Genomic DNA, 20,408 nt, shown 5'->3' with positions numbered 1-20,408 from the left:
TGGCGAGCCAATAACATCCTTTTGTGATATTTCTTTCTTCTCTTCCATTTCTCACATAGTAACTCGAAGTGACTCTTCTTCTCCCAAGCCGTTCATTTTTTATCTTTTAACATAAAACTTTCAGAAAAATTCTTATAAAAACAACAACATTTTTACGTACAACGTACAAATGTACAAATTTTGAAAATATAAAAAGTAAAAATTGCATTTTAAGAAACACCACAGTGGATTGGTCAATAACCGGTGTTTTGAGTGTTCTGATAAGGCAAACATTAAAATTCGTTAGAAAATTTACAATCTCGTTTTTTATGCTTGTACCATTCAAGTTTAAATTTTTTTAAAAATCTGGAACTTTTCGCAAAATGTTGATGGACTATAGATTCCATACAGCGTCTTATAAAAGTCGGACAGCACAAATATCTTCCGATTTTGCACAAGAACTTTTGAAGAAAGATACTGTAAAATGCCGTAATCAAGCGCACCCGGTTATAAGCGCACCCATAAGCGCACCCGCAGTTATGCGCACCAAATCCATATTAAACTCTTATTCGCGTTTAGATAAGAACGTTTAGAGAAAGGAGATATTGAAAATAATTAAAACTAGTCGTTAGACAGACAGACAGACAGACAGACAGACAGACAGACAGACAGACAGACAGACAGACAGACAGACAGACAGACAGACAGACAGACAGACAGACAGACAGACAGACAGACAGACAGACAGACAGACAGACAGACAGACAGACAGACAGACAGACAGACAGACAGACAGACAGACAGACAGACAGACAGACAGACAGACAGACAGACAGACAGACAGACAGACAGACAGACAGACAGACAGACAGACAGACAGACAGACAGACAGACAGACAGACAGACAGACAGACAGACAGACAGACAGACAGACAGACAGACAGACAGACAGACAGACAGACAGACAGACAGACAGACAGACAGACAGACAGACAGACAGACAGACAGACAGATTTTATACTTTATATGAACTTTGTTATTAGTTATTTTTTCGTTTTTCCTTGCACTTTTTAAACTCGATTATGAGCGCACCCGTGGGTAAGAAGCGCACCCTCAGATAAGCGCCCCAAATACTTACTATCACCGCTGATAAGCGCTTGATTACGGCATTTTACGGTACCTTGTTAAAAACGTTTTTTCTGTCTAGCTAATTTATATTACTTGATAATCCTCGGTAAAAACTTGTTGCACGTTTTTTGAGAAAAGAGATATAAGATCGGGCTTGTGATGGTGAATTACTTGCTCTATCAAGGTTTGTTAAAATCAGAGAATATAAGAATTTTAAAAAAGTTATCAAAAGTGTGTTCGGTAAATCAAATGTTCCTTAAAAGCAACTTTTAAAACTATGGTGAAAACTCTTCTTACGCAAAATACGACTGGCATTGCAAAAGACTAAAATGTATTTTTATCAAATTACATAATTTTTTCCCGCTGTTTTTTCATGTTAAAAAAGTTGTCATAGAATGTCGTCAAATGAGATGACGTCGATTTTATTAACCAATATAAATGACGTCAAATTAAAAACGTCCTCTTTACAAAATAAATCTTTTTGCGAAGAGTCAAACTTCTTAGAAGGTAATCAGTACAATACGAAGCAACTTCAATAAAAAGTTTATATAATCAACAGAAGGCTGCAAATTGGCCACGCATGAGCTGAGTGAAGTATTTTTTAAAATTCTCTTTTAGTAAAAAGATGTATTCTTTGTGGAGTTCACCACAGTTGGTAAACATCAAATATGCGTTTTTAAAACGTCAAAATTCTTGTTCTTGGATCAAAATGATGGTAAGTTTATGTAATGTTTTGCATCCTCGCCCCCAGTGTTTGTTACCTATGTCAAGCTAGCGCTCACTTGACAGCTAAAGCCCGTGGGGACGAGGTTGTAATGTTTTATGTGTTCTTGAATTTTTGGAGATAGTATTTATAAGCACCCACATTGTGCTAAATAATTCTATCCCTTTTGTTGCAAGTACCAAAAAATAGAGTACTTAAAGGTAAAACTATATCAACCTCGTGTCAAAATGAGACAAAAAGCCCTGGGAACGAGGTTGAAACTATATGTTTTTATGTGATATCCCCTGGGTAAGATGTTGCGATTATATCCATAAGCTTCTTCCTTGTAGCTTGACTCAGGAACATATTCGTATTTCAACGACAGTCTTCAAGTGAGCAGCGTTGAAATAAAATCTTCTGCAGGAAGTGTTAGCCTATCATCACTTCAGGTGGAGGTTAGCAGCGGTATCTTCAGCTTAGGTCGCTCGTTGCAAACCAACAGCTGCATTTTGAATCAAAGTGAAGTTCTATCAAACTCAACAAAAGCATTGGTTATCCCTGAGTTGACACCTGACATGACTGATGCTCGTTTTGATGCAGCATTCAAAATTATGCAGTATTTAGGAGGAGGAGCATTTGGACGCGTCTTCAAAGCTGAGGTAAAGGAGACTAAAGAAGAAGTGGTGATCAAATTCCTGACGCGCGAATCTGCAGAACTGCCCGACGAAGTCACATTCATGCGGCAACTTTGCCATCCAAATATTGTTGAGGTAAGAAACACTTAAAAAAGTGTTTTTTTATAAGACTTGGCTTGAAAAAAACATAGGTACAAGAATAGCATTTGTTGGATATAGCAAAAATGATAAGGCACATACAAGGATGTTTTTTATTATTTTGCGGAGCAAGTAGTGAAGCAGCCATAAGATAGGAAAATAATTAGTATGTTATCTTCTTGTTTAGTATCGATGTGTCTCTGCTAACATAAAGTATGTTCAAATTGTCATGAGTTGCCATGGACAAAAGTCCACATCGTTTGAAACATACAGGTCCTGTTTGTCATCATTCAGTGAAACTATGTTAACATTTTTTGCTCGACAGGTTTGTTTGTTTGTTTTGTATTGTTCTCTTTCTTATTGTATACAAGTTTGTTTCATTCTGCTTATAAAATTACATTGTTTTTGTTACAGATTTTGTCTGGAATCAACTATATGCATCATGAGGGGGTCGCACATATGGATTTGAAGGAAGCCAATATTATTATTAACGACATGCTTCAAATTAAAATAATTGACTTTGGCTTATCTATGAAAGCTTTAGAGCCTGGCTTCCATCGTCCAAGGTACGACTCCTTTGGTACCACTTTATATATGTCACCTGAATTGCATTTTGGACATGGATATTATGGAAGAGAAGCAGATATGTGGGCGTTTGGTGTTTTGTTATATCGTACATTCACAGCTCTGTTTCCATTTAAACTGAACAGAAGAGGACAGCTGCTTCCACCAAGACAATATCGATGTCGACCAATAGAAAGATCATGCAGTTATAGTAAGCAAAATATATTGATCTTGTAATATTACCTTATAAAGTTTTTCTTTTCAACTTATTCATTTATTTGTAGATTTAAAGAATTTCTTCTGGCAACTATTCAATCCAAACGGACAAAGAAGAATATCAGCTGCTCAAGCCATACATCATCCTTGGCAACAACGAAATGCAGTGACCAACATCAAAGAGGAATACTACCATCCATTCCTCTTGATGTAAGGTAGGACACTGGTTGCGATGGAGGAGAGCGGAGTGCAGTACCACCAGCACACAACTTCCACCGACATTGAGCTCTCCAGTGAGATTCTTTACCACCTCTACGCCGTGATAGTGTTTCATACACGGTGAAAATAATTACATAAACAGATAAGAAAGAAGTTCTATAGCCAGTTAACAGATGACTGATGGATTTGGAACTGGAAGGAGAAAATAATGAAAATGAAAAAAACGAGATCATGAAGAAAGCTGAAAAAACAAAATGGAAAATGTGAATCTATCGTTACATATGTCCACCACTTGTCTTTCTCTATGTAAAGTTGGATTGTGTTTATACATGAAGGGTTTATGGTTTTCAACAGGAGTTGAAATAATGATAACAGGGAAATGCGTAGAGAAGAAAAAGATAAAGAAGAAGTTTCAGTAACATTGCTTTACCCTGTAAACAGCAGCTGGGTTGTTTTTGCCTCGATTAACCTAAAACTCTGACAAAAACAAGTTACATTGATAGGTGTGTGAGTGTCATCACTTTACTATATTTCTTTTCTATTTTTTCTGTATACTTGTTTTAAGAGGTTAAGTATGTTTTTCATAATGCTTTCATGAAACACAACCCATTTAAAATGTTGAAGCATTATTAAAATTACCAAACGTTAAATTAATCTATAATAAGATCGAGGCTCGAAAATACGGTGTGTAAAGTGAGCAAGAAGAATAAAGACATGGAAATTGTCAATAAGTAATACAGTTTTGTATTGCATTAACTGGTGCTTAATTTTTACATGTATTATTTGAAGTACTTGCTTGGATTTTGAAGAACCAACATTGTTTCAACATTTTTTTACCAATAAAAACGTTCAATCAAGTCTATTCATTTGAAATATTTTTATAGAAAATTTAAATCAATTTAGCTTGCTAATTATCTGAAATTTCATAACTTTTGATTTAGGATCATTCACTGCCTTTTCTTTCTGTTTTGCTTGTGTGCAAGGTCTTGACTATTATACCCATAAATAAAATTTTACTCCCATTCCCGTCCCCAGAACTCTTTGAGATGAAAACCTCGAAAGGTTTATCTTTAAGAGCTCTGGGGTCGAGAATGATTTTTTTCTTCGTATGGACTATGTAAACAAGTGAGCTCAACCACAGGTGAATAGTCCACTTTGTTTTTGTTATAGCCCCCAAGTTTGCATAGATCAGCACGATAGAGAGCGGATTAAAATGCCGAGAAGAAAAAAAAAACTGGTGGTGGAGTTCATTTGCCGGTTACCTAAACGTTGAAATAATCTATGATAGGAACGAGGCTGGATTAATATGGCGTGCAGATTGGACAAGAAATCTATTGTCAATAAGTAGTACAGTTGGTTGCAACCCGACATGCAAGCAGTCAAGTTGTCGATGCAAGCAGTCGATTTTTACAACATTTATGAAAACATTATCACCAGTTGTCCTATCAGTTTTCTGAAGTTTGCAGATGATACTGAGAATTATAATGTTCATATTTTTAAAAATAAAATAGCTAGTATATAAATACTTTTTATTTTCTGTACATGTTTTTTTAACCAACATTTCAACAACAACTAATTAACCCCCGGTTTTCAAAGTTTAACGCTCAATAACGTAAAATTATTAGCATTAGATCAGATAACCGAAATGATTGTCATTGGCTAGACAACGAACGTGGCAAATTTAGACCTACTAAAGGGATAAAACTTCAGTTAAACATTTTTTTCCATCGGCTGTTAGCCAAACTCCGTTCCCAGGGCTTTTTAGTGTAGCCACTTCAGTGTTAAAAACACTGTTTTTAACGTTGGTCACACATCGACATTTCCTACCCAATTTTCTTCACATGGCATGGGTTGACCAATAGCTGTGATAAAGACCGAACCACGGACCTTGTGATTAGGAAGCGAACTATATAACCAAAGGCCACCCGCCCAGGGCTTTTAAACTGTGTTGCAAGCCTAACCAGCACCAAGCTATAACAATCTAGGCAAGAGACTGCAGAGGAGGTCATAGCAATTATTCATGAGAAAAAGTATAACAAACATACACGAAAAGAAGACTTTCGCAGATTTAGAAATTGTATTTCCTGGTATAAATAAATTTATTCTATTCATGTTATAAACAAATTTTTTCAAATCGAAAAAATAAATCCGGCATCCCAAATATTAAACACAAGCCTGCTAGCTCATATTTTAACAATGTACGACGTTTAAAATTAAAAGTTTCCTAAATGTTTAAATACGCCACCCGTGGCCCACAGAACACAATTCTCACAAAGTAAGTACCTCAAGGGAACTAATATTCGCAAAATTAACAAAAAACTCACGAAAAATTTGCCAAAATTGAATCCATTAAGGCATTAGTCTCATAGAATCTTCTTGTGCGATTTCACGATTGTGTTTTAGTTCCTTAGCAAAAAGCCTCCTCGTGAAATATATCCTGTCGTTTCTCAATCTCACCAGCAATATATAGCCTGCATCTATCTACCTACATCAACGTTGCTACATTCCTCCTTGATATACGAACTGCGTTTTCAAAAATGTTTTTATTTTCACAACACTGCTATCTATTCTACTGATTGCTACAGAAAATTTTGTTTGCCTCTAGTGCGCATACGTTGACTTTCCACAAAATCAAAAAAAGTACATTAAAGTGCATAGACAAGGTAGATCGTAGCAAAGCTGGTCAGGGGTAAGCTGGCAACGTTCCACTGTTTAGTCATATATAAGAGAGTGATTATGTATACATATACGACAAGCTGATATCCGTAGACAACGCCAATAAAGGAGACATTCGAAATGACGGGGTATCCTATATATTCTAAGCTAGAGTTGCTTTTTTTTTAATCCAACGAAGATATACCGATCACACGACACAAGATGCGAGCACACTGTTTGCTTTACCACAAAAAGTCTGCAACATGATATAAACATCAACAATATGGGGTATAGCATCACCTTCATACTTGTCCTGAAAATAAAAATAACAATATAACAGAAACTAAAATTGTGGCATGTAACCTTTTTGGCTTGTTTTTTTGCAAAGTGACATGGAAAACTTGTTCTAATTAAGAAGAATGTTTAAAAGTTATTAATGTTGAGGCACCGGACAATAGAAGTTAAAACGACAATGTTTACGGCTCCTTTTATTTACAAACTAATAAACACAACTGCAGACTTCGTCACAACACATATCAAAGTTAGTATAAAAATCAAATCTTACCATTCCCAGATGGAGTATTTACGTTCGATTGAGGTTGAAGCTGCTGTGCTCCAGGCGCAAACGTGTTGGGTGCTCTCATCATGGGAGGCGTACCGGGTGGCATTCCATAGGGTGGCCTCACCATTGGCGGAGTACCTGGAGGTGGCATTCTATACATCCCACTCATCGGGCGCATCGGGCTAGCCATATGCGGTGGCAGTGCAGCTGGATTGGGCGGTAGCAAGGGTCTCTACGATGGAAGAATTATGTTTAGAAGTTTAAATATAGCGAAATTCTGTTTTATTAGCTTTAAGCTTTTAAACATAAACAAACAGGGTCTTTTTATGACGCTTATACGACCATGCAGAATTAAAATAAACATAGGGACCAACGGCGAGTCACAGGGATAAGATTTGGGCAAAATCTTTTATTCGTATAATAAAACAGCAAGCTAATTAGAACATCTGCTATGTCGAGCAAAACTCTTAGTCTCTTGTTTTATAAAACTTGTCTGTTTTACATCTCCTAATTCGAACATTTATCTATTCAAACGTGTGCGAACTAGCCGACATGTAACTGCATCAACAAAACAGCTCCACAGTAGGAAAAATTTACAGTTAGATATATTAAAGATAAATAAAAACTTGTTTTGAGAATAAACGATACATACTTGTTCAAGAGTAGCCGTCCCCATTTGTTGTAACTGATCCTCCTTCGATGTTGCAGCTGTAGTAGGTATCCTTGTCATACCACCTGGTCGTTGACCCATGGGAGACATAAAAGGAGGGCGTGGCGGGCCTCCATAAGGCCCCATTGGCATACCAAATGGTGGTCTGTGTTGAAATGGGGGTGGCATTCCAGGATACATTCGTGGAGCGTAAGGAGAAGGCCTAAATATAGAAAAAAGTTTAAAGAACTTAAAAACAGTAGCAGAACTTGAAAACGTAATTTATGTCAAATTATTGAGGAACTTAGCCACCTCTAATGTGTTTAATTATAGCCCATTATTTTGATAGCTCGTATAACATTATAACTTCCTATAATCAATCGATGTTGTGTAAGTCTGAATATTTACGCTATAATACTATTATCTTTTTGACTCATCAAATTGAAGGCCTATTTTTAAAAAAAGAACAGTGTGATAAAATTTGAAAAAATATGACAATTAAAATTTGGAATACTTTAAGAAAGATTTTAATGGCTTTCGCAAACTTGTAAAGTAATAAATATACAGATAATAGAGTGTGACATTTGTTATATGAACCAAATCAGCTTACACGGGAGGCGGTAGCGTAGGGTGAGGAGATTCTGTTCCACTATTGTCATCATCTATGATTAAAAATAATAAAAATCACATCTAATAAAACAAATAGTACGTTAAGTCAAAAATGAAGAAACAAAGAGAGTTTTAATGAGGAATGAGAATTTTACGAGAATATGTATTTTTACGAGAAATGAGGTGTTTTACGAGAAATGAGATTTTTATGAGAATTAAGGTTTTTTACGCAAAGAGGTGTTTAATTACGAGAAATAAGGTGTTTTACGAGAAATGAGGTGTTTCACGAGAAATGAGATTTTTATGAGAGATGAGATTTTCACGAGAAATTAGTTTTGTTATAAGATACTAAAGTGAAAGTATATTTGTTGGCGATTTGACGGGTGTTATGGAGGCGTGGGAACCCAGAATAAAGTACACAAAACTCACTGGATTTATTACTATTCGTAGGACTAACAGCTCGCTCGGAAGATGTTTTACTGCTGAGCGGAGTAGAAGATTTTTTAAACTGCGGCGACATGTCGATATCGAGCAATCTCTTTCTGTATATTTCCTTCTCTCTTTTGTGTTCGTCACATTCGCGTACTGCTGTGCGCATTTTTATGTAACTGTTATGACTCTGTTCCTCTGCTGAGGAGATCTGCTCCTTTAAATCTTTCTCGTTCTTCACGATCTCGTCTTTAAGATCTTGCACTTGTTTCCTAAAATCATAAAACGTTGTGTAACCTCGAGCATTTCTTGCAAAGGGAAAAAGCAGTTATACTGTAATCTGATTGGTTCTTTTAGCAGTAATACTATAATTTGATTGGTCCTTTTGCTTATTATCCCTTTGTTGTGGAAAGCACTGAAATCACAACTTCTTGTTGCATGTTGTTGCAATCTTATTTCAGTAAATAGTCAAATACAGCAAACACAGATTCCTTTTTTGATAAACGTTTTTAGCTCCTGCATAGCTGTCAGCAGTATTTCCTGTTATCCCCAAAATAGTGACACCTTAAGCAATTTCGAAAATAATTCTGAAACCCTAAAGCAAGGCAATTTTACTTTCAAAGAGACAAAATTTGCAGCAGATTTATTATCCTCTCTGGACACGCCAAACACAGAAGAAACTTTACTTTAAAAGAAAAGAATTAAAAACTTACATCAATATATTAATCTGTTTGTCGTTATCACCGATAGAATCGACTTGTTTTCGCAAAACTCGAAGTTCTTCACTCTGTGATGCGCTGGCTCTGAAAAACAGTTTATAATATTCCCCCCATAAATTCCTTGTTACGGAAGGTAAACAATGTTTGTAAATCTACCGAACCGTTAACACCAGTGTCTCACGTATGCGCTGTGTTATGAGAACTATTTACATGTAGTTTCCATAACGGGTGTGACCATGTATAACGAGTATGACCCTGGTTGGCTGTTTGCATTTGATTTTTAACATCAACGAACAAACAAACAAACGAACGAACAAGCGGGCGGACGAGTTAATAAAATTCAATAGACCTACTTTTGATAATCATTTTCACGATCATTGAAAAATTTTCTAATCGTAGTTAATTCAATTTCTTTCTTTTCCAACTCTTTTCTCACTTCTCCAGCTTCAACATAAACACTATCATATCGTGTGGACACATCCATGTATTTTCCTACAACATAAAGTGAAACCTGAAAATTGTAGTGGAATAAAAAGTAGAAATCACATTTTTTCAAAAAGAGAATCTACCCAAGAGATTGTTGTGAAAAAAGATTTTTTAAATTTTGTTTTAAAACAATTGGTCTGTAGTAAAATAAAGGTTAATCTATGAGGAAGCCTGGATATTGAAAGAAAGGCTAAATGTAAAAAAGGGCATGGGCACAAAAGAATATCTACCTTCAACATCAACAACACGTTCTTTATATCTGTCCAATTCTTCTCTACAAGTCTCTAACTCTGAAGTTAATTCTTTTAATTCCGCTTGCGTCTACAATCACAATATCAGGAGTCACAAAGAGCACGGAAAAAATAATGTGTGAGGATTTTTATTAAATCCATCTAAAATATTGCTTAAGCGACCATTCATTACTTGTTCATGACAGGCTAGGTAACCTCAACACAACAAAAGCAGCTATGGATGTACGCTAAAATACCATCAATTTTTTACTTAGAAAGCATAGAAAAAGCATAGAAAGGGTGACCCTTACCTTGGTGGCATCCATGATTTTAGCTAATCTATCTGCTTTCAACTGATCTGCTAAACAGAAACGAATGATGATTAAAATTGGTAAATAAAATATTTCAAAAAACGGCTGCCGTGAAATAAATAACATGACGTATACAAAACTTCTTCTCTAAACTTAAAGCTTAAAACGAACACGAGGAGTAGCAATAATCTGTGTGACAAAGCATCTCCCCCACACCGATGTTGTTTTAACATACTTTATAGTCTTTACTAGCATGCAAATGTTACCACCGTGTAATACTACAATACCACTGTTTATTTTCATTTGCAAGATGCTGGCCACACCCAGAAAAAAAAACGCAGCAAATAAAATTACACCATAATCCTCTCATTAGCCGCCTTTTTTAATAAGCCCTTCTGCTAACAATTAGGCGTTAGAAAAATAAAATGAACGCAACAAAAATAAGCACATTAAAGAAATTTTTTTAACATTGAATGATTGCTTTGTTTCATTTGTGCTTCAATGTTTTATCCTGGTATATTTTGTTAAAGAAAGCAACCCCATGCCCCCTATAATGGTAAGTGCCACACCCAACGGTTAATTAAAAAAACAAAATATAAAGTTCTTGCTTCTAACCATCAATTTCTTCATCTTCTTCTACAGTTTCAAATTCACTAGATGTCTCGTGATCAACATGCGTTTTATTAACAGCTAAAAGTGATTCTTGTAGTACCTACAATAGAAATAAGGTTTATTTAAATGGCGGTTGTGGCATTACTAAGGGAAATGTCTTTTAATGCCTTATTAGAATGTGATCTAAACAATGGTACTAACTGATCACTTTAGAACCAATACAGTTGGCCTAATTTTCAAAATAAATTCCAGGACTTTTCCAGGAGTTGTCTGACCTTCTTCCAGGAGTGATTTTGTTCAACAGAAAAACAACAATCTCAATGAGAAAGAATAAAAAGCAGTTTTCATAACCTGGGAACAAAAAAAACCCTCAAAACTAAAGAAAAATTGATTCATAAACATTATTTTCTAAGAGCTTTCCAGAAATATGTTTAAATACCAGGAGTTTCACACAAAGGAAACGTTTTAAGAATACGTTACAAAAACCCTTTCACTATTCAAAATAAAAAATAAGGTCACTCACTTGAATTTCAACTGCTAGTGAATGTGATTTTTTAGTTTCTTCTTTAATATTATTTTCTAAAGTTATTTTTTCTTCAAGTAATACTTCAATCCTAAAAAACAACAAGAAATCAGTCTTGGTACAAAACTGGTACAAAATCAACAATTTTGCTTTCGCGAACTTGAATAAAAACTCAATAGAGCATGTTTGTTAGGCATTATATACCAAGATTTTACACAAAAAATATAAACAATGTATATCTAACTGAATACTATTTTTTTAACAAGCTTTCCCCAAAAAGAGGTTTTATTTATTACAACTTAACAAAACGAGTGGACGAAACTTTTGAAATGAAGAATTTAATCACCTATTTTTTTGTTCATCTATCGTTTCCTCCTTCTACAAAAAACAAAACAAAAAAAAATTATGCATATTTTTTTAATATAAAACTAAGAAAAAGACAAGCAAACGAAAAAGAAGCAAACCTCGGATAGAGTTGATTCTTTTTCACTAATTTTTTGTTGTAATTCTTTTTCTTTATCTTCCATTCTCATAATAGCTGCATCCTTCGTATCTAATTCTTTGATAACCTGTAAACAGAAAATTTAACAGGTTTCTCAAAAATCTGAAAAAAAAAATTATGAGCATAGCTGATTTTTATTTCCATTGCTTCTGGAAAAGTCCTACAACTAAAATAAAAAGTTTCTGACAATCTAATGAATACTACTCAGTGGCCTGCAGATAAATCCATAAATTCACTCGTCTTTATTTACTGCACTTCGTGTGCCTTAACTACTATTTAATTTGCATTTTAGATTTGAAAATTTATGCACCAAAATTCCCTGGCTGTTTGACTTAACTTTAAAACTTGTTGATTTTTCAAGGTTTCCTGGATTGATTGCCACCACATTGTCTTCCCCAAAAGAGTGATGCTACCACACAGTGGAGACTTACGTTTTACAAGTGGTAGATAGAGAGGGCTATGTTTTGAACTTACATAAAAAAATTTATCTTCTAACTGTTTAAATTCGGTTTTTGAATTATCTAAATCTTCTTTTTTTGCCTCTAATGATGACGTTTTGTTGTTGAGTTCTGTTTCTTTGCTTGCTAATTTTTCTTTGTATTCTTCTGTAGCCGCTTGAAGCTTCTCTATTATCTCTTTGTTGGCCTGTAAAGGATAAAAAAAATATATATAAAAACAATAAGAGCAACGTAAATCAGCTTGCATTTGCAAGCGTAATCTGTTAATTAGAGATGCGTGGTACAAAGTATGTTCTAAAATGAGATTGGTGACGACGCAATGATGTTTCAAAAACAAAAATTAAATAATGAAATGGAAAGAGTACTATTGTATGCATCATTAAAGTGTGAGCAGCAAAAGAACCCGCTACACCACATGCAGCAATGTGCTAACAACATAGGTTATCTAGATGACATGTGTATGTTGATGTAATATTTATCTTGGCCTATTTTGTTATTATTTGCTACTGAGAATGTTTGTACCAATCCAAACTCTGATCATGAAGGGCGAGTATTAATCAGGACCTGTTAGGGAAATGTGCTACTGCATTATTAACACATGCTACCTAAATGAACAGGATTTTACCTGCAGTCGTAAGAAATAGGAGCTGCAAACAAATCTAGCATGTGCACAGATATACTAAAGACATTCTTTCAATTTCATCCCACATCTTTATTATGCCCGCCCTTCATGATTGAAGTTTCAGTCAGAGCGAAAACTCTCAGTAGAAAATGATTACACAGTCGAGTTGTGATAAATAATATAATTGCAAAAAATATATAAAAGTTGCTATTATGGAAAGAAAATAATAAAAAAAATTGATGATGGAAATTGTTTAGTAGAAATAACAATCATCTAATGAAGCAACATCTTAGAAAAGTAAATTTGTCATTTTCAGTACATGCAAATGATGTAAGTGATGGGGACATCAATGACAACTACACTCACAAACGTTGGATGACGTAAACGTAAATAAATAAACATAAATGATTTGAAAATGGTGTTGAATTTGGTGGAAATATGATTCTTGAATGGTGTTGATGAACTGGTCATATGAGTGTGACTTGATGACATGGCTTGAATCTATAAAAATCAGACATATATATACATTTAAATATTAAAATACGAATGACACACTGGTCAGTTGAAAATGTGTTCAAAAACATATAAAAAGTGAAAAAGTAAAAAAAAAATCCCACTTCAACATTAGACTCCCCTCACAGGGGCTTTTACGAAAATTTTACAAATTTTAAATGGGAAACTTTATAAAAACACATTCGAAATAGTTAAAAAAGGTATGGTTAATGCTGTACCAGCCTGGGAATTATTTGCTGCTCTAAGTTAAGGTAATCACAAAAAGAGCATATCAACACCAACAACAAAAAACAAAAACAGAAATATTATTCCCTACTTTTTCATCTTCTAATTTCTCCTTTAGTTCTTTTATTTCATCCAACTGATTTTTCATTTTGTCCTCCATTTTAACAACCTGAATGTAAAATTTGGCATAAGAAATTGAGACACTCTGGTGCTGCATTTCATATAAACCAGAAATATAAGACGGTTTTCACCTGAAAGTCCCACGTAGCAACACTTCGTTTTTGTTCAGAAGCTTTTAGCTGTTTATAATATACTCCATAATTAAAACCCACTTCAGCTCAAGCTTAGTCTTTTTGACAGAAGTAAAATTTCACTGTGGGTGAAAAATGAACCTTTATGTAAACCACCCAAAGTGAAAGTCAGGTCAAGTGATAGCTACTGCGCATCTGCAGTTATGTTATGGTGTACAAAAAACAGCAAGAAAATTTACTTCACTTTGAGCATAGTAAAACCTATGTACTCATAACAACACTTTGATCTAACATTTCACTTTTACTACTTTAGATATAAAGGAACTTCTACATAAACACTGCCTAAGATGTCAAGACCGATAAGCTAAACAATTCCAACCTTTTTCTCCAATTCTTCCTTTTGTTTGGTTTCTTTTGAAAGTTTTTTCTCCAGCTCAATAGTATTCTCTTCAAGCTCCTGCAGTTTTAGATCATTCTTAGGATTTGTGTCAGACCCTGGAATGAAAGTTGTACAAATCTTATAATAACTTTTTTATAATAACTTTTAAAAATAATAATAAAAACAGTAATTTTTCTGATGCTTTTAAATCCAGCAAAAATAGGCTGACATGTTGAACAAAAAAACTCACGAGTAATTGACTTGACTTGTGGTCCCATGGAGCTCTAAAGTATAAACAGTTAAGGTTCGAAAAAACTTGGATCCACAAATGAGATTAAACGTATAATTAAATCTTACGTTTTTGAAGTACCAGTAAAAAGCAACATGGTTAACCAATAATACCATAAACAAAGCAAATCTCTCCAAGCTAACGGAATCCATGTAACTCGATAAATTTTTAGACGCCTGAAAATATTTTTTATAAAAAATGCTTAATATAAAATGTTCTATAAACAAACAAATTAAATTTTACAGAAAGTGCATTGGGATTGAAATAAGTTCTATAAGAACAAACCCATTCATGTAGAAGAAGAATGACAAAAAATGTTTTTAAGAAACTTTCACAGGCCTCTGTAAAGATAGCAGCTCATGGTGTAAACATAGATATAAGTTATCTATTGTGATACAATTAATAAATAGTTCTCATACCTCTGTTTGACCAGTAACTGATAAAAACATTCCCAATGAAGAGTTAACAATAGTAGTGGATACCATTTTAAGACATGTGAATAAGTAAACAAAGATGGTGTAAAGAGTTCCATTAAACCAGCATGTAAACGACTTAACGTATGATGCAGTTGAGGGAGAACTGCTGAGAGGAGGTTCAGTCTGAGGTTTCTTTGTTGGTTTTCTTTTACATGCCTGTAATGTTGGGTGTGTTTGACACAGTTTTTTTAATGGATCATCATCATCAAAATCTGGAAGAATTTCAGTAGTGGATGCCTCTTGATTTTTATTGGATGAGCTTGTAGTTGTACTTGCCCCTGTTTGCTTAGCCTCTGTTTCAGTGTTTTGACCAGCTAAAACAAATAAATTCGAGTATTAAACACACTAGTACTACATACTAACATCGAATTTAAAAGAAAATTTATTTGTTTTATTTTTATAGGATTCGTGCATTTCCCTAGTTTCATGTAAAAAAAGGTTTTTGTCAAGTTAGTTTCATGTTAGGATGTTATTACCAAAACACAAGTATTACCACAAAAAAAGCAAACAATAATTATACTAATTATTAGCACGAAAAACATCTTGAACGAACAAACATGGTCATATTTTACATATCAAATATGACGATGTAAAATGATCATGATCAATTACATTCTTTACTATTCTTATTTTCTTACTTTCAAGCCTAAAAAGATCCTTAATAAGTTCTTAGAAGAAACTAAAAAAGTGATGATGTTTATCTTATAAGGACAAAACAATACTGTTGTGCCTTTGGTATAATTATTTTTACAATCATCAGGTTAAATTAAAATTATGATGATTTCTCTACATTTTGAAACAAGCTACTTTAAAGACAAAACCGGACGCCTACAACAATATTTTCTAATGTAAATTATAACACAATATAAAACATGTTTGTTTTAGTCAGAAAAATATTTTTGTGCTAATAATAATAACATAATTATCACCTTAAAACCTCATACTATATAGTGTATTTTTACGTTTAGATGTTTATGTGTTTATGAAAATGTCATATTGTACTCTGTGATGTGCAATATAGCTAGTGGATATAATTAGAGAATCATACATCATAATATGATCAATGTTTGTTTTCTGGAAATATATATGAGGTAGATGTTCCTATAAAACCTTCTACTTACTTGGTAAATACTTTGCCTTTTCATGATCCATATCCACACTCTCCCTGTACGTATTTAACATATCCTTCATATCATTTTCTTTTTGATTGGGTGTCTTATCATCAAGCCTAGTAACCGTCTCCTTCTCTTCCTTGACCTCTTCTGTTTTTACAGAAGGAACAATAGTTACTGGCACTTCTATTGAAGCAGTAGACAAAGGGGTAGCAGACTGTTGGGTTGTTGGAGATTTAGTGGTTTCAAGGGTAGGATTCTCACTGGCTTGAGTATCACTTTCTTCGACTGAGTGTTTTTCAGTTGCCAGGATTGTTGCTGCATGCTTTGGAGTTTCAGTTGCTAATGTCGAAGTTGTTGTCGGTGGCTCAGTCGTTGGTGGCTCAGTCGTTGGTTGCTCAGTTGGTGTTGTCATTGTGGCAGTTGTTGTTCTAGTAGCGGTTGATTCAGTGGGTGATGATACAGTAGTTTCAACATTCTCAGCAGCACTGGTTATTGTTGGTTTGTCTTTTTCTCCCTCATTTTCTTTGTCATGCTCAGAAAACAAACTTGTTTTAATAGTATCAGCTTCAGCTATGTCTTTATGGTCACCCGTTCTATCAATTTCACCCATTAAAGAAGCTTCATCAACTTCATTAATTCCCATTAAAGTAGATTCCGTTTTTTCTGCTTTGTTTTCTTCACTTCCTGTTTTTTCTTCAGTTCCTGCACTTTCACTGGAAAAGTAGTCAAATAAACCACCTAAAAATCCCGCACCCTTTCCCTCTTCACCTTTGCTGACAGGTTTTTCATCAGGTAAGATGTTACCAGCAGTACTGTCAGCATCACTGTTAGAAGGTGGGGTGTCAGTAACATCAGACACATTTGCAGCAATAGTGGTCTCTTTTTCACTTTCCAGATTAGTTTGATCTTGCGTTGTCAAAGGTAGTTTGATACTTGGTATATTGTTCTCTTTTAATTGTTCTGATGGACTGGGAAGGTCATCTACTTTCTTATCAGACGATAAAAAATTCTCGTGTTGTAATAAACTATCTGCACTCTCGGAATGGGGTGAGATTTCTGGCTCTTTTTTGAGTACATTCGTAAAAATTTCTTTTTTAGAATAGTCTGGTGGTTTTAAGCTAAAAGCCTCTTCTTTCTCTGTTTTTTTATCTACCTCATTAACTAAATCTCCATTTTTTGATTCCTTGTTTGCTGCTTCTGAATCTATTGGAACTTCCTTACTCTCAGATGTCACATCTACAGCTTCAGTTCGTTTTTCTTCTTCCTCAGTGTGATGATTTGAATTCAGCTCATCAAAGTTCACATCTTTCGAGCTACTCTCTTCTGTTACATGTTTGGTAGCATCTTTTTTATCTGTATGGTGATCGTGGAGATGATGGGCATTAAAGTGCATTCCTTTTAGTGCCTGTTTCATTAAATTCTTTCTTTTCACTTTATGGGGGTCTGTCGTACTTGCTTCCACCACTGGCAAACTGCTTGTGTCTTCAACTTTACTGGCATCTACAATATTTTCAACGGAAGATGATTCAGTAGGAACATTAGACAAGCTAGGAGTTGGTTCAACAATTTGTGTAATTGCTTCCTTATAGGTACTTAATGGTTGCTCCACCAATTTAATTGCCTCAGGAATATGCTTTTCGAAAGGTACTTGTGGGTCTTCTAGCACAGGAGTTGGTTCCACTACCACACTTTTAGATGTAACATCTGCAACTGAGCTAGGGCTAGAAGCAGGATCCTGTTTATCTGCAATGTTTTTGTTAGGTTCGTCTACAGTATCAGAATTAACTTTCTCTGGCTCAGGAGAAGTTGACTGTTGATCACCATCTTGAGCCGTTGTTTCTTTTTCATGTAGTATTCTGTTAAGTCGACTGTCTTTGTTTCTTAATTCATTTCGTAGGTTTGATGTTATTAGATTATCAATCATGTCAAGCACATCATCTTGCAAATCTTGGCCTGGAAAATGACTGTTTATATAGTCTCGAATTTGTGTTTCTCTTACATGAGAAAACTTCTCTGATTGTAGCAAACTATTCATCTCCAGATCTGGGTCAGACAATGTGGCCATTTTAATTTGTTTTTGTGGCCTTTTTTCTACAGAATAAAATAAATCATTAACAATAAAATGCTATTGATAAAGATTTCAAAAAATAATTAAAACAACAACAAATTAAAATATGAACAAAAGAAAAAGTAGAAACCATTTATAGGAAAACCAGTAGAAGTTAAAAATTAATAGTGAATAATTGCCTGATTAAGACAGCCAGTTCCATTCCATTTTCTACTTTGTTTTTGAGATGAAGTCAATTTTATGTACTGAAAAAATTTATCAAAAACGAGGTGTTAAGGTCAAACGGAAAATGTTTTTTTCTTGAACTGAGACATTAATATATATGAAATAACGCAAATGCAACAAGCATATGTGAGAGTCTTTTTTTTCAGTTACCTTTCTACAATCAGAAAGGTTTGTAGAAATAATTGTGTCCTGTACATGCTTGAAAAAGGATTGCCACACCTTAAAGGGGAACTACACACAAAAATTATTTTTTGATATACAGTAGACGTTTGTTAATTCAAACACGCAAGGGAGTGAATTATTTGTTATCTGAAATTCAAAAAAAAAAAAAAAGAATTTTAATAAATGTTTAAAGGTTTTATGCTAATATAACTTTAATACAATTTACTACAACTTCTTTTAAAAATCTTTTACCGTTGTTTGCTTGGAGATGGGCAAGGCCTCAAAAGTCCTTGTAAACTTCATTTTATTGGAAATGCTAATTTAATTGTTAAATTGAAAGAAATTTTGCCACTATTGATGCATTAAAAATGAATAAAAATAAAAATGTTTTTTTTATTTTTCCATAAGATTTTATTTATTGATACACGAAATTTCAAATTAACGAGCATAATGCAGCCTGGGGACTAAAAAATTGTTTGAATTAGCGAAAAGCGGAGTTTGAATTAAGCAGCTCAAAATATAAGACTTTATTAAACCAAACTTAAGGGACTTGGCAATTTGTTCGAAATAACGGAAAGTTAAATGAAGCGGCATTTGAATTAACGGACGTCTACTGTATTGTCAAAAATGGGTGATATATTTCAAAAAATAAAAAAGTGCATATTAATTATCTCTGTTTTTACCTCAATAAGAGCAATTTCTTTGCAAGCAATATTGGAAATAGTAACAAAAAATGACCTGTGCAACACGTAGCATACTGCCGCGAAAGGCCTTCAAGAAAAGACATTGAAAAGAAGAGGAGACATTACGTTTTGTTGAACTTATTTTTTAATAAACATGAACCAAAATAACTACGATTCATATTGTTCATTTAAGCGATAGCGAATATTTGCCAGAGTTTTCTACACTGCAAAGACCCAGAAGAAATATTTGAATGTAAATTTATGAACATATTAATAAAACCAAATGTACAAAATAAATCCTAAAAGTATTTACCAAAAATAAATCTTTCTTTTTCGTCAAAAAACAACGACAACCACCAATATTTCTCAAATGAACAAACAGTCTTCATAAAAAAACTTTGATGTTTTCAAACACTTTTGATGCATTGTCCCTCTCAACAAGTTATAATTTTAAAGAAGGTTAAAAAAAAGAAATTGTATCGACGAAGTAGTCCATCCTTTTTTAACTCTTTTGTGTGATGGACCTCACCTACTTTCGTTTGATGTTGGAGATGTTGATGACATTGGTATCTTATGAAAACTAAGCTCTTTGTTAAACATGGAGTAACTTGTACAACCAAAAGCTGAGCAACTTGGCATATTCAGCATAAAATAAGAAGAAATTGTTAGTAGCTATATAAGATATATTTTATCAAAACTATGAACGATTTTAAAAATTTGTTGCTTTAATAAACCGTCCACTGCAAAGTATTGCACTTTCTGCACTTAGCAGCATCACACATCACGTTCATCCCAGTCTTTGTTTACGAAGGGGGTCAAGATTTCTAGCCGTAGTAGTCGTGGGATGATAAGGTTTTTTATTCTTGGCACTTGGAAGTCATACAAAACAGTAAAACTCAGGCCAATTGCTCAAGCAATTGCTAGCGCCCGCAAATAGGAAAAAATATGCTTCGTTTTCAAAATAAAAAAAAATCTTTATCTGTGTGGTTTAAAAAAAACTAATAAATAAAATCTCTTTTTAAAAGGTACACGTCAGGTACATAAAATTTATACAGAAAAAAAAATTATATCGC

General features: G+C 34.0%; 2 protein-coding genes across 3 annotated transcripts in view; one reads left to right on the top strand and one right to left on the bottom strand.

Annotated features, from left to right (window-relative positions):
- Window positions 1-1,452: 1,452 nt before the first annotated feature.
- On the top strand, window positions 1,453-4,059 carry LOC130657681 (uncharacterized). The gene has a single exon (XM_057460691.1). The coding sequence runs from the start codon at window positions 3,019-3,021 to the stop codon at window positions 3,382-3,384; it is 366 nt and encodes a 121-aa protein (XP_057316674.1). The 5' UTR covers window positions 1,453-3,018; the 3' UTR covers window positions 3,385-4,059.
- A 1,581-nt stretch (window positions 4,060-5,640) lies between these two features.
- Window positions 5,641-20,408, bottom strand: part of LOC130657669 (uncharacterized) — a 28,629-nt gene continuing 13,861 nt past the window's right edge. Inside the window, exons 5-24 of one of the 2 annotated variants that reach the window (XM_057460677.1) lie at window positions 16,204-18,288; window positions 15,026-15,396; window positions 14,675-14,782; window positions 14,568-14,601; window positions 14,318-14,433; window positions 13,779-13,856; window positions 12,344-12,514; window positions 11,832-11,936; window positions 11,714-11,745; window positions 11,368-11,458; window positions 10,848-10,944; window positions 10,233-10,282; window positions 9,922-10,012; window positions 9,559-9,697; window positions 9,200-9,289; window positions 8,487-8,758; window positions 8,059-8,110; window positions 7,452-7,671; window positions 6,803-7,031; window positions 5,641-6,550 (exon numbers count right to left, since the gene is read on the bottom strand). In XM_057460677.1, the coding sequence (XP_057316660.1) occupies window positions 6,540-6,550; window positions 6,803-7,031; window positions 7,452-7,671; window positions 8,059-8,110; window positions 8,487-8,758; window positions 9,200-9,289; window positions 9,559-9,697; window positions 9,922-10,012; window positions 10,233-10,282; window positions 10,848-10,944; window positions 11,368-11,458; window positions 11,714-11,745; window positions 11,832-11,936; window positions 12,344-12,514; window positions 13,779-13,856; window positions 14,318-14,433; window positions 14,568-14,601; window positions 14,675-14,782; window positions 15,026-15,396; window positions 16,204-18,288 (4,442 nt within the window). In that variant the 3' untranslated portion in view covers window positions 5,641-6,539. The remainder of the gene's footprint in view (window positions 6,551-6,802; window positions 7,032-7,451; window positions 7,672-8,058; window positions 8,111-8,486; window positions 8,759-9,199; window positions 9,290-9,558; window positions 9,698-9,921; window positions 10,013-10,232; window positions 10,283-10,847; window positions 10,945-11,367; window positions 11,459-11,713; window positions 11,746-11,831; window positions 11,937-12,343; window positions 12,515-13,778; window positions 13,857-14,317; window positions 14,434-14,567; window positions 14,602-14,674; window positions 14,783-15,025; window positions 15,397-16,203; window positions 18,289-20,408) is intronic. The other variant, XM_057460678.1, reaches the window with a different exon arrangement.

This window comes from Hydractinia symbiolongicarpus, chromosome 9 (genome assembly GCF_029227915.1).
Source record: "Hydractinia symbiolongicarpus strain clone_291-10 chromosome 9, HSymV2.1, whole genome shotgun sequence".
NCBI lineage: Eukaryota > Metazoa > Cnidaria > Hydrozoa > Anthoathecata > Hydractiniidae > Hydractinia > Hydractinia symbiolongicarpus.
Note: the sequence above shows the minus strand (reverse complement) of the source record. Positions and strands in the feature narration are given on the sequence as shown.

Excerpts from the sequence above, each read along its gene's own strand:
- LOC130657681 (XM_057460691.1), top strand. The coding sequence starts at position 3,019 with ATGCATCATGAGGGGGTCGCACATATGGATTTGAAGGAAGCCAATATT.